Source organism: Otolemur garnettii, unplaced genomic scaffold, assembly GCF_000181295.1.
Source record: "Otolemur garnettii isolate 467f Iridium unplaced genomic scaffold, OtoGar3 scaffold00045, whole genome shotgun sequence".
Classification (NCBI taxonomy): domain Eukaryota; kingdom Metazoa; phylum Chordata; class Mammalia; order Primates; family Galagidae; genus Otolemur; species Otolemur garnettii.
This window is the reverse complement of record NW_003852440.1, coordinates 6,418,662-6,431,444: the sequence shown is the minus strand read 5'-3', so window position 1 is coordinate 6,431,444 and position 12,783 is coordinate 6,418,662. Positions and strand designations below refer to the sequence as shown.

At 38.6% G+C, this 12,783-nt stretch overlaps 1 protein-coding gene across 4 annotated transcripts in view; it reads left to right on the top strand.

Annotated features, from left to right (window-relative positions):
* Positions 1-6: 6 nt before the first annotated feature.
* ENAH (ENAH, actin regulator) overlaps positions 7-12,783 on the top strand; it is a 179,570-nt gene continuing 166,793 nt past the window's right edge. For all 4 annotated transcript variants that reach the window (XM_023513889.1, XM_023513888.1, XM_023513887.1 and 1 more), the window contains exon 1: positions 7-331. In XM_023513889.1, the coding sequence (XP_023369657.1) occupies positions 327-331 (5 nt within the window). In that variant the 5' untranslated portion in view covers positions 7-326. The remainder of the gene's footprint in view (positions 332-12,783) is intronic.

Sequence of the window (12,783 nt, the reverse complement as noted above, 5' to 3'; positions counted from 1 at the left end):
CCCCTCCGAGGGCGGCCGAGGAAGCTCCGGGAGGAGGAGGAGAAAAAGAAGAAGGTGGGAGGCGGCGGCCGCCGGAGGACCCGCTCCGCGCCTCGGCCTCTCCGCCCCCTCCCCGGTCTTTCTCTCGCCCCCTCCTCTCGTATTCCGGGCTGGCGCCGCGGCTTTGTGCGAGGAGATGGTGTAGCCCTCTGGCCGCCGAAGGAGGAGCCGGACACTTGTCTCCAGTCTCGGAGCTGCGTCCCCGCCCCTGGAGGAGAGACCCCCCCTTGGGCTCGGCGCCTCCCGAGTCTCCCGGCTTCTGGGGAAGCCTCTGCGCCGCCGGCACCATGAGGTGAGGGGCGCGAGGGGCGGGGGTCAGGCGGGCCATTGTGCCGCGGGAGCTGCGACCCTGCTTTCCTGGGACCCGCCTTCCCTCTCCCTGCCCGGCGCGGCTCCCCCGGTCTCCAGTCCTTTCCTTTCCCCTCCCCCTTTTGTCCCTTCTAATTTTTTTCTTTCTTGTAAACCTCCCCAACCTCTCTGATTTGGGGGGGGGGGGTCTCTCTGCTGTTCTTTTATTTTTCCTCAAATGCTCGTATTTCACCCAGGATTTCCCTTCCTAAATTTAATTTGCGCCTGGCTCCCTCCCCCCACCCTTTGCAAACAAAATCCCGGAGATGGGGAGGGGTTCGAGAATCGAAGCGTGTATGTTGCTGGGAGACAGGTATTTTTCTGTATACACATATATATGTAAAAATTCCATGCACTTTTTTTCACAAAACTCTCGTGTTTAATTAAAAAAGGAAGAAAAGTTTGAAAGGTCTGAATCCTGCGGGCAATAAAGTGCCTTTGGTAGGGGTAGGTGAAGGAGCTGTGAAAGGTGAAATTTCACGGTGGAGGGGTGAGGGAAAGAATTTATTCGATTTACACGGAGGGGGCGGTAAAAGGCTGGGAGAAGTAAGTTGTTAGGGGTGTGTAAGCGGGGGCGGGGAGGGATTTGTTTGGAAAACCCTTTTCTCCCCTTCTTCTGTAGCAGCCCGTGTTGCATTGCAGCAGCTGCTTTTCCTCTTTCCTCTGTAATCAATAAAAGAGAAACTCAATTATTTTTTCAGCTCCAAAAGAATTTGAATGTACCGTCGTAAAATATTTTTTAATTGATAAACCATGAAACATATGGTGTGATTATTTGTCGTTTCTCCAATTGTGTAGGAGAATAAACCGTGATGTGGTGTGTCATTCATTGGAGATTCTTTTTTTCAGCCTTTCCTAAGCCTGTTTTGTGTCCATCACCTTCTCTTTTCGGATTGGTGCAAGACTTCGTGAGAAATGGGACTTGGTAGACTGAAGGCTGATCCATTCTGCGTTATCATGCTTAAAGGCCTTTTTAGGTTAAACAATTGTGGATAAAGTAAATTACTCCATTTCTCTCTGCTGGAAGAGATAGTCTTACACTTCATTTGGATTTGATTCTCCTTTGTGTTAAAGATTAATGGTCAACTGTTGTTGAGACTTTTATAATGAAATATAATGAGATTTGAATGATATAATCTACAAATTCCTTAGCTTTGGCAAAAAAATGTCATGTCATTGAAATTTTTTCTCAATTTAAGTAGTTTCCATTTGAAACTTTAGTTTCCATGTTTTCTATCAGGGTTGAACGTGTTCCCATTGAGCTTTTTTATATATATTTTATAGCTGTGAAATTGAATTTTTTTCTCCGATTCTAAGTTATAGACCTTTATGATGGTCTTAAAGAATGTGTTTAATGCTGTGTCTCTAAGTGACTGATCCCTTTTTCTCTCTGTGATTTCACACAAGTTATTTCCAAATGTAATGTTATCAGTTTAAAAAGTAGTTAATGACATGCAGACCAGAAAACACAATCTTTGTAAAATATGGCTTAAAAAACTTCAGTCATATTTTTAAGCATTTTGTTTTTAGTCAAGTTACTGATATCCTTGAAAACTCAGCAGCTATAATATGCACATACTGTTATATTTTGTAATATTATGTATTATTGATTTGTGTTTTAGAGATTTAATGCTATAGGGATCTTGAGGACCAGAAGTTACCAGTTTTTTTTCCAATTTTGGTAAATTTATCATAACTTTGAGATAAGAGAATAGTAAAAGTGGGTTATTTTAAAATAAAAACGGTTGTAAAGTTGTCTAATTCGTGTGTTGTGACTTTCCCTCAAAGTTAAGATTTTGGGTATTTAGTAAAGTTTAATCACTATCATGTATAGTTGTTGCTCTGTCACAGGTAAATTATATCTTCACTTAAAAGTTCCTTTTCTAATAAAAAGTAGCTTCCAGTTTTTGCTGGTCTTTCATCCAGGATTTAAGCTCTAGGTCTTTTACCTTTCACTTTGAAGCTTAAGGTCTTTCACCTAGTTTTTAAACTCTTTTCTCACCCTGTTCCTTAAGTGTAGAGAGAGAGAAATCATGCTGATGTTTTCCAGTAGTATAAACAGAACATGGTACCCAGGTTTGAAAAGATTGGTTAACTAGTCTACAGTAATTCTTTGTAGGCTAATTTTGAATAATTTAAGAGCAGAAAAAAGGATCAGCTTTTCACTTTGGAAGGAATTGGATTATTTGGTAGGTGATTTGTGCAACTCAGGTAGTGTGCACATTTGCTTAGACACCTAAAAATAAGATTGTCTGATATGGGGTAAAAGGTTTTTGTGCCAGTAGCAAAAGGCTTTGAGATGTTTTGGTGCTTTAAAAAAGGGCTTTATAGGTTATATTAGTATTTCCTTAGTCTCGATGATGCTTTCAAGTATTGTTGGACATAAATGTTAGACTTCTAAGTCAAGTCTTTTTAGTTATATTAAGGAATAGTCCTGATGTTTCAGAGGCCATCCAGAAATAGGAATGCCTGGGCAGGAATTTCCAATTAAGTTGGTCAGAATTCTAACATAAGAGGATGTGATGAACATGTTATGGTGTAAGTATTTCTGCTATTTTTTAGATGACTTTAATTTTTGGAATACCCTACTTGCTGTAATATAATGTGATCCTACACCAGAGGGAACCGAATAATACTTAATGTTCCTGAAACAGCTATAGGCACTCTACACATGTAAATGCAGTAGATAGCTTTACTTGTTAATAATTTGCTTAAACACGAGGATTTAAAAAAAGATAAAGTGTGTTACTTATACAGGACAGTAGAAGGGTTGAGACCAGAAAAACTAGCACTTGTAGAGTCGTATCCAATTATGTGATTGTGTTCTTATTTTTCATTTATGTAATGTTTTGACATTATAAGATGCTTTGTGATTGAGATAAATATATAAATGTATAAAACATTGTATGTCTTTTAAATGATTGTGTTTTTAAAATTAGTTGATCAGTTACTCATTTTTTTTTTTACATATTAAGAGGAGCTTTTCTTTTCTCACTGTGTGCCCTAGGTAGAGTGCAATGGCATCACAGCTCACAGCAACCTCAAATTTTTGGGGTTAAGCAATTCTTTTGCCTCAGCCTCTCAAGTAGCTGGGACTAAAGGCGCCTGCCGCAACACCCGGCAATATTTTTGTTGCAGTTGTCATTGTTCAGCAGGCCCTGAGCCCGGTTCGAGCCCGCCAGCTCTGTTGTATATGGCTGGCGCCCTAGCTGCTGAGCTACAGGCACCGAGCCAAAAGAGGAGCTTTCCCGATCTAAAATAGTTGCATATGGTCTAGTGGCTAAGAAAAGCTCTGAAGATTTTGGATTGATATTCTTGGGTCCATATTAAATATTAAATAGTACAGTACAGGCTTCCATAGCTACTTTTTGACTTTCTCATGTGAAGAGTAATAATAGGGTTGTGAGGATTTATTTAAGCCATTTACTAGCTGGGTGACCTTGAGCTAATCATGTTATTTCACTGCTGTATTTTTAAAAAATATGTAAAAGTTGGGTTAATTATTGATTAGATAGCGAGGATGAAATGACAATAGAAGAGAAAATGTTTTGTATACATGTAAGCATTAAACAATTTTGCTACTCTTATTTTGAGGCCTGGTTCTACTTTATTTAGATTAGGTGGGTAAAACTTTTGGACTGTTTGCACCTTTGACCTTATTTATTAGTTCAAGGATGTCAAATAGGTTATATTTTACTTATTTTATTGGTAAGAAAGCTGTTTCTATATATGTATTTAGGATGTTTGGAGCATCTTCATTTATGGTAATGTTCTATTTTTACATACATTTTAGAGTGTAAGTACTATCAAGGGTCATAAGACCCAGGTTTTACATGCTGATATTAATTTAGCAAACTGGTTAAAAAAAAAAATAAGGAGATAATCTTAATATTCCACAGGATTGTTGTGTCAAGTGAGATATCAATGAAGGGATAGAAATAGTAGTCTCTTTGTTCTTGTGTGTCTTCATTTATATTGGTAAGCTGTTGGATGTGTGACTTTTCCCACAAAGGTTTATTTTAGAAGCAAGAGCTAAATCTTCATTTTTTTGAATACCATTATTGTATTGTAGGTATTTATTAGGTGAGTAAATATTGAATAAGAGTGAATTAATAGAGAAAATTTATTAAGTTTTATGGTTTTGGAAGCCTTTTTAGTCCTGTTGGAATAAGCAGAATAACTAAGTACGCACTATTTGGCTGTATAGAAGAAGTTACATATTGGATTGGAGGTTTTGGTAATTTATCTTACAGCTTTAAAACAGGAGTGGTTGCATAACTTGTAAAAACACCCAGTCTTTATCATGAGTGTAAAAACAATTTGGAAAAATGTGATTTTGATTTTTATGCATTTGTGAGTGAGTGAAGGGATACTTAAACCCTTTCTGTGCTGACTTAAAGTTGTCTTTTTGTCTTTCCTCCTCCTCCCTTGAAATTGATGGATGGAACTAAGCAGAAATAAAGGTTAAAGTGAGAATCAGAGGTGAGGCTGTCCCTCAGTGGCTACTTCTCCAAATAAGGTTTTATAAAGTTTTCTGGACTAAAAACGGTAAGGGGATTCCTTGACAGATCTTCTGGAAAGGAGTCCCCAACTTAGGTACATCCACCCCCCAATTCCTGTGTGTTCCAGGGTCCTCTGCATGTTTTTTGCCTTTGCACTTATTATACTGTTTTACAATTATCTGGATCGTTGGTTTCTCTTGACTGTAAGTTCCCTTGAGGACAGGGACTGTATTTTTTATATTCACAGTACTTGCAAAATACTCTGCAAATAGTGGGTACTCATTTAAAGTTTTGACTTTGTGATGTTCTTTTATAGAATCTACTCACTAACAATAACAATTACCATTTTTGGAGTACCTGTAATGTTCTTGAAGTTGTAAAGAGTAATACAGTATTTAGTACACACTTGTTTATTTTTTTTTATTTATTTATTTTTTTGAGATAGCGTCTCTCTAAGTTGCCCTGGGGTTGAGTTCCATGGTGTCATACCTCACAGCAACCTCAGATTCTTGGGCTCAAGAGATCTTGTCTCAGCCTCCTAGTAGTTGGGACTAAGGCACCGGTTACCACTCCCAGCTAGTTATTCTATTTTTATTAGAAACAGGGTCTGGCTTTTGCTAAAGCTGGTTTTAAACTCCTGAGTTCAGACAATCCTCCCAGAGTAGCTAGGATTACAGGCCTGAGCCACTGTGCCTGGCTGATACTTGTTTAATTAATTTTACTAGCAGACAAACAAGTAGCATCCTGACCGCAAGAGAAGGTATAGAATTTGTTTCTTATTCATGCACAAAGCCCAGAATTGGCTGGTGAGTCAGACTTAGGTTTGTCTAACTCCAAATACCGTAACTCCAATACAAATTCCTCGGCCTTTTCACTTTATCTTGAATTAATAGAAGGCCATTATTCTGTTTTTTCGTCTCTTTGATCAAATAACTAAAAAATTTTTTTTTTTGAGACAAACTCTCACTAATGTTGCTCTTGGTGGAGTACCATGGTGTTACAGCTCACAGCAACCTTAGACTCTTGGGCTTAAGCAATTCTCTTGCCTTAGCCTCCCGAGTAGCTGGGACTATGGGCGCCCACCACAATGCCTGGCTATTTTTTGGTTGCAATTGTCATTGTTGTTTAGTTGGCCTGCGCCGGGAACCCGCCAGCCTGGGTGTATGTGGCTGGTGCCCTACCCACTGAGTTCCAGGTGCTGCCTCAAATAATTTTGAATTAGCAAGTTTATGCTATCTCTGTTGGTTTAGCTTATTTCTGCGGCATTCAACTCTTGCTTTGTTTTGATTTTTTTAAGTACTTCAAGTACCAGAAATTGGGTAGTTCATGATATTCACGAAGGAAAATGTATTAGTCGGCTTAGGCTGCCATAACAAAACACCATACACTGGGTGGCTTAGACGACAGAAATTTATTTTCTTACAGTTGTGGAGGCTGGAGGTCGGAGATGAGGTCACCAATGAGGTTGCTGGTGTGGTTGGATTTTGGTGAGGGCTCTGTTCCTGGCTGGGGGAAGATAGTCTCCTTGTGTCCTCACCTGGTAGGGTGGGGATTGGAGTGCTGTGCAGTAGGGGGAGTTTTTCTCACTTTATAAGATCACTGAGCCTATCAGATTGGGACTCTACCTAAATGACTTCATTTAATCTTAATTACTTCTAAAAGCCTTTTTCCAAATGTAGTCATATTGAGGGTTAAGGTTCCACATAAATTGTAGATAGACACAATTCAATCTGTAGCAGAAGGTACAATACTATCTTAATAATACTTAATATTTTTGTTGGTCATACAACTTGGGTGGAAGAAAGTAATCTGTGTAATCCTTAGGTGAATTATAGATAAACTTTAATTAACAATTTACTACAGAAAATAAATGGATTGTGATTATGTAAGATAGCTCTTCTGTTTTCTAGAAACGTCTTTATATGGGAAACTTTTGTTTTATAATGGTTTTCATACATTTTATTACCATGCAACTTTTACAAAATGTGTGCAATGCAGTGTATGTACATCTAAGACTTAGACTAAATGCAGCGTGTGTATAGATAAGTGTAGAGGTTGCATGGTGTAGCAGCGGTGTCCAACGTTTTTTCTTTCCTGCTGCATGTTGGAAGAGTAAGAGTTAAAAAATAAAAAAATTATTTAAGAAATTTATTTAAAAATAAAAAAATAGAAAATATAAAATACTTGATTATCTTGGGGCAAAACTGTCACAAAACTTAAGCTATTTTTAAACAGAAATATTAAAAGATTAATATAAAAAACTTGTTTTTTTTCTCTGAGACACAGTCTCAAGCTGTCACCCTGGGTAGAGTGCTATGGCGGCACAGCTCACAGCAACCTCTAAATCTTGGGCTTAAGCAGTTCTTTTGCCTCAGCCTCCCAAATAGCTGGGACTATAGGTGCCCGCCGCAGTGCCCAGCTGTTTTTTGGTTGTAGTTGTCATTGTTGTATAGCTGGCCAGGGCTGGATTTGAACCTGCCAGCTCTAGTGTATGTGGCTGGCGCCTTAGCCGCTTGAGCTACAGGTGCCAAGGCTAAAAAACTTAGTTTTATTTAGTCTCCTTAATTTTTGTATTTGCAGTATTTTTAGAAAATGAACAATTAATATTGTCCAACTATTGTGTCTTGGGCCACATGTTAAATATACAAACACTAATGAAAACTGATTATCAAAAAAATGAAAAAGGATATTGAACACCACAGATGAACAAAAAAGTCCTCAGAAAATTAAATATGCAGGTTGGACACCCCTGGTGTAGGATAAAGAGGTTTTGAAGTCAACTCTGGATTTGAAGTCTAGTTTTGACATTTACCAACTGATGTTTGAGTAGGTTAAAAACATTTCTTTTTTTTTTTTAAGTCATATATACATGGATCATGTACACATTAATGCATTTATAGGGTACAATGTGCTGATTTTATATACATTTTGGAATGCTTAGATCAAATTAGTTAACATAAGAGTTTCCCCTTGTTTACTTAAATGTTAATACATTTTTATTCTATACTTAGTAGATAATGACATGTACCCTTGCAATATGCTTCATAGATGTGGTCCCACTGTTTACCCTAAAAACATTTCTTGATATTTGATTTCTTCTGTAAAATGGAGATGATTTCTGCATTATGGAGTTGTTGGGAAAATTAAAATTCTGGCGTAACACTTGGCACACAGTGGGCTTGACAGTTGTAAATCCCCTAGTCTCTGAAAGCCTGGAATCTCTTAAGTTTATGTTGATTGTAAAAAACCATGTGTAATGGAGTAGCTGCTTTGGAAAAGCTTGGCATTTCCTCAAAAAGTTAAACATAGTTATCCTACAACCCAGCAATTTCACTCCTAGGTATATACACAAGAGAAATTCAAATGTGTATCCACACAAAAACTTGTACACAAATGTTTACAGCAGCATCATTCGTAATACCCCCAAAGTAGAAACAACCCAAATGTCCTTCAGCTGATAAATAGAGAATCAAAATGTGGTATATCCATACAATGGCATAATATTTAGCCATCAAAAGGAAGGAAGTATTTTTTTTTTTTTTGAGACAGGCACTCAAGCTGTCCCCCTGGGTAGAGTGCTATGGCTTCACTGCTCACAGCAACCTCCAACTCCTGGGCTCAAGCGAGTCTCCTGCCTCCACCTCCCAAGTAGCTGGGACCACAGGCGCCCACCACAACGCCCGGCTATTTTTTGGTTGCAGCCATTATTGTTTGGCGGGTCCGGGCTGGATCCGAACCCACCAGATCTGGTGCCTTAGCCGCTTGAGCCACAGGCGCTGAGCCAGGAAGGAAGTATTGATACTGTGCCACAGCATAGATGGGATTATGCTTAGTGAAGGAAGCCACATAGTGTATAATTCCATTCATGTGAAATGTGTGGAATAAGCAAGATCTATATGGACAAAGTGGTGGTTGCTAGGAATGAGGTGGGAGCAGGAAATGACTGCTTTTATGGGTATGTATGGGTTTGCTTTCTGGGGTGATGAAAATGTTCTGGAATTATACAGTAGTGATGGTTGCACAACCTTGTGAATACACTAAAAACCATTGAATTTAACATCTTATTTAATTTTGTTTTTTGAGACAGAGTCTCACTATGTTGCCCTGGGTAGAGTGCCTTGGTGTGACAGCTCACCATAACCTCAAACTCCTGGTCTCAAGCAGTTCTCTTGCCTCAGCCTCCCAAGTAGCTGGGACTATAGGCGCCGCCACAGCACTCGGCTATTTTTTGTTGCAGTTGTCCTTGCTGTTTAGCAGGCCCAGGCCTGGTTCGAACCCACCAGTCTCAGTGTATATGGCTGGCTCCATAACCATTGTGCTACGGGCGCTGAGCCTGAATTTAACATTTTAAGATGGTGAATTTATGAGATGTGCATTATCTTTCATTCCTCCCCCTGCCCACTCTTGAGATTGCTGTTTTCACTTATTTATCAGAATAAATAATGTCTGGAGAGCATCCCATGTTTTTTTTTACATTTGTTATTTTTGACAGTTTTATTACTTTGTATTAATATTTTAAATTGACATATTCATGTTTTCTAGAGAAGAGAGCTTGAAGACAGAATCACTGGGCTTTTCTCTGGGAACTAGGCAGATGGGGGTGCTGAAGTAGAAACCTTGATAGTGGTGCCTTTCAGAGGGCTGGAGAAATTTTGGAGCCATCTCTCTGGTAGCCCTGTTTTAAGTAAGGACGATTAAAGTCATAGATAAAATGTGACGAAGCAAATCCATTGGAATCGTCAGAAAACTGATCTGGGTGGTGATTTTCTTAGTTTGTTTACCGTAGTCTCAAATACCAAAGAGATTTGTCTTTGGGGAATGAGGTAGTCATGAGGACATTTTTAAATGAACTGAGTACTTTTCCATTGGTAAAGGCTTTCTAGAACATCCGGCCTGGGTAACAGTATGTGTATATCTGATGATATGAAATCAAAATAACCACTTTTAACTGTGCTTTAGAGGTCCTCATTCTCTGTCCTTTTTGGTATCTGTGTTATATTTGTCAGCTTGGTAGGGGATAGACTTTATAAAGAATCTAACACATAAGTAAAATAAAAGAAATAACTCTTCAGGTCAAATCTCATAGGAATCCGAATTGCTCATTTTACAGTTAGGTGAAGGGATCTTTCAGGACAGGTTTTATACTTATTTGAGTATCTGTTTTGTTCTGCAGTCTTTCTCCTCCCCCAAATTCTTATCTCATGGTACTCTGGTATTGCAAACAAAGTTGTGACTGTTGAATTTTTAATGATGTAAGATTTACAAATCTTAAATTTTCATTTAAAACTTATTTTTATAACAAATGCAGTCAGTGTGACCTAATTTTTTATACCCTCAATGAATCCCAAACAATAAAAAAAATAATTAAAAAAATAATTAGAAGAAAATATAAAATACTTGATTATCTTGGGGCAAAACTGTCACAAACCTATGCTATTTTTAAAAATTAGAAATATTAATAGATTAGGGTGGCGCCGTGGCTGAAGGAGTAGGGTGCTGGTACTATATACCAGAGGTGGTGGGTTCAAACCCAGCCCCAGCTAAAACTGCAAAAAAAAAAAAAAGAAATAGAATAATATAAAAAACTCATTTTTATTTATAGCTTTTTTTTTTTTTTTGAGACAAGTCTCATTATGTCATCCTCAGTAGAGTGCTATGGCATCCCAGCTCACAGCAACCTCAAACTCTTGGACTTAAGCGATTCTCTTGCCTCATCCTCCCAAGTAGCTGGGACTACAGGCACCGCCACAACTCGCAGCTATTTTTTGTTGCAGTTGTCATTGTTTAGCTGGCCTGGGCTGGGTTCGAACCGGCCAACTTGGAACTTCGGTGGCTGACACAGTAACCATTTTGCTACAGACGCGGAGTCTTTATAGTCTTCTTAATCTTCGTATTTGCAGTATTTTTAGAAAGTAAACAATTACTATTGTATAAATAAATGTCTAGTCACTTTTTTTTTTTATAGATCGTGTGTTATTATGTCACCCTCCGTAGAATGCCATGGTATCACAGCCCACAGCAACCTCAAACTCTTGGGCTTAAGCGATTCTCTTGGCTCAGCCTCCCAAGTATTTGGGACTACAGGTGCCTTCCACAACGCCCAGTTATTTTTAGAGACAGGGTTTTGGCTCTTGCTCAGGCTGGTCTCAGACTCATGAGTTCAAGTGATCAGACCACCTGGGCCTCCCAGAGTGTTAGGATTACAGGCGTGAGCCACCGCACCTGCCTTATAATTCTTGTCACTAAATACAAATCTGTATAATTTTAAGTGGCACAGATGGATGACCTTTGCTTCAGATGGATGACCTTATCAACATAATTCCTCTCTTAGGGATGGACTTGTAGGTTTATTCCACCATTTTTTGATATTAAAAATGCTGCTGTGAACATCTTTTGGATATATGTCTTTGTGTACATATCTGATAGTATTTTAGGATAAATTTTTAGAAATAAAATCAAAGTACTTTTTGTTCTTTCATTTTTCTTTATTTAGTCTATTATATAGTATTTTAACATAAATTTTTAGAAATAAAATCAAAGAGTAGTACTTCTTTTTGTTCTTTTATTTTTTTATCAGTGTCCTGCCAGGTTCCTTCTATTTGCTGTTGTTCATATCACTGACACACTGCTTGAGTCCAGGCCACTGTTGACTCTGTCAGCTGTTAGTGTTTCCTCATTCCTGTTCTTGTCCTCTAGAGCCCAAGAGTTTGCTGTGAGCTGTGACATCACTATACTCTACTGGGGGGGAGGCATAGTAAGACTGTCTTAAAAAAAAAAAAAAAGTTCTAGTAACTCTTGGAGGAAGTAGGACTGTCTGTTTCTTTTTTTTTTCTTTCCTTTTTCTTCCTTTCTTTTCTTCCCTCCTTTCCTTTCTTCCTTTCTTTTCTCTGTCCTCTCTTCTCCTCTCCCCTCCTTTAACAGACAAGGTCTCTTCCCAGGCTGTAGTGCAGTGGTATAATCATAGCTCATTGTATCCTTGAACTCCTGAGACTCGAGTGATTTTCTTGCTTCAGCCTCCCCAGTAGCTTGGGATTATAGGTGGCATCTCCCACCATGCCTCAGCTCTGTCACCCTTTTTAAAAACCATTGTGTTAGTGCATTTTAGATCAAGGGGTTGTATGTGCTGAGGGCTTTCTTGCTGCACCTTAACCATGGCAGAAAGCATCACATGGCCAGGAAGTGTGTGCTTGAGACAGAAAAAAGAGGGGCTGAATGAACTCTTATAATAACTAACTCCCACAATAATGGAATTAATCTATCCATGAGCCCTCATGGCCTTAATCTCTTAAGGTCCACCTATAAATACGTTACAATGGCAGTTAAATTTCAACATTCAAACCATAGCAGCCGCCTTAAGGTATAATTTATATACAGTAAATGCATACATAAATCATAAGTGTATATACAGCTTGGTGAAATTTTACTATATACACACCCTTGTGTAGCTACCAATTAGGCCAGGATACAGAACATACTTCCGCCATTAAGTCAGTATTGTCACATTTTAATTTTGTCATTTGCTTTGCTATTGGAAACAGTTTTCATCATTTTCAGTGATGTTATGAAGGCCTGCATCTTTCAGAAGGTTTTCACTTAAAACCTTTCTAGATTATTCACATTGTGTGGGTTTGTAATTGAAATATATGCCAGTCATTGAGAAACTGTCAGCAAAGGTAAAACTGGCTGAGAGAGAGAGGGGCTAATGCTGCATTTGGAGGATGTTTGATGGGGACTAATTTTATAAATGGTTGGTTCATTAGTGGATATTTTCTTTCTTTCTTTTTTTTTTTTTTTTTTTTTCCAGGGCTGGGTTTGAACCTGCCACCTCTGGCATATGGGGTGGGTGCCCTACTCCTTTGAGCCACAGGCATCTCCCCCATTAGTGGGTATTTTT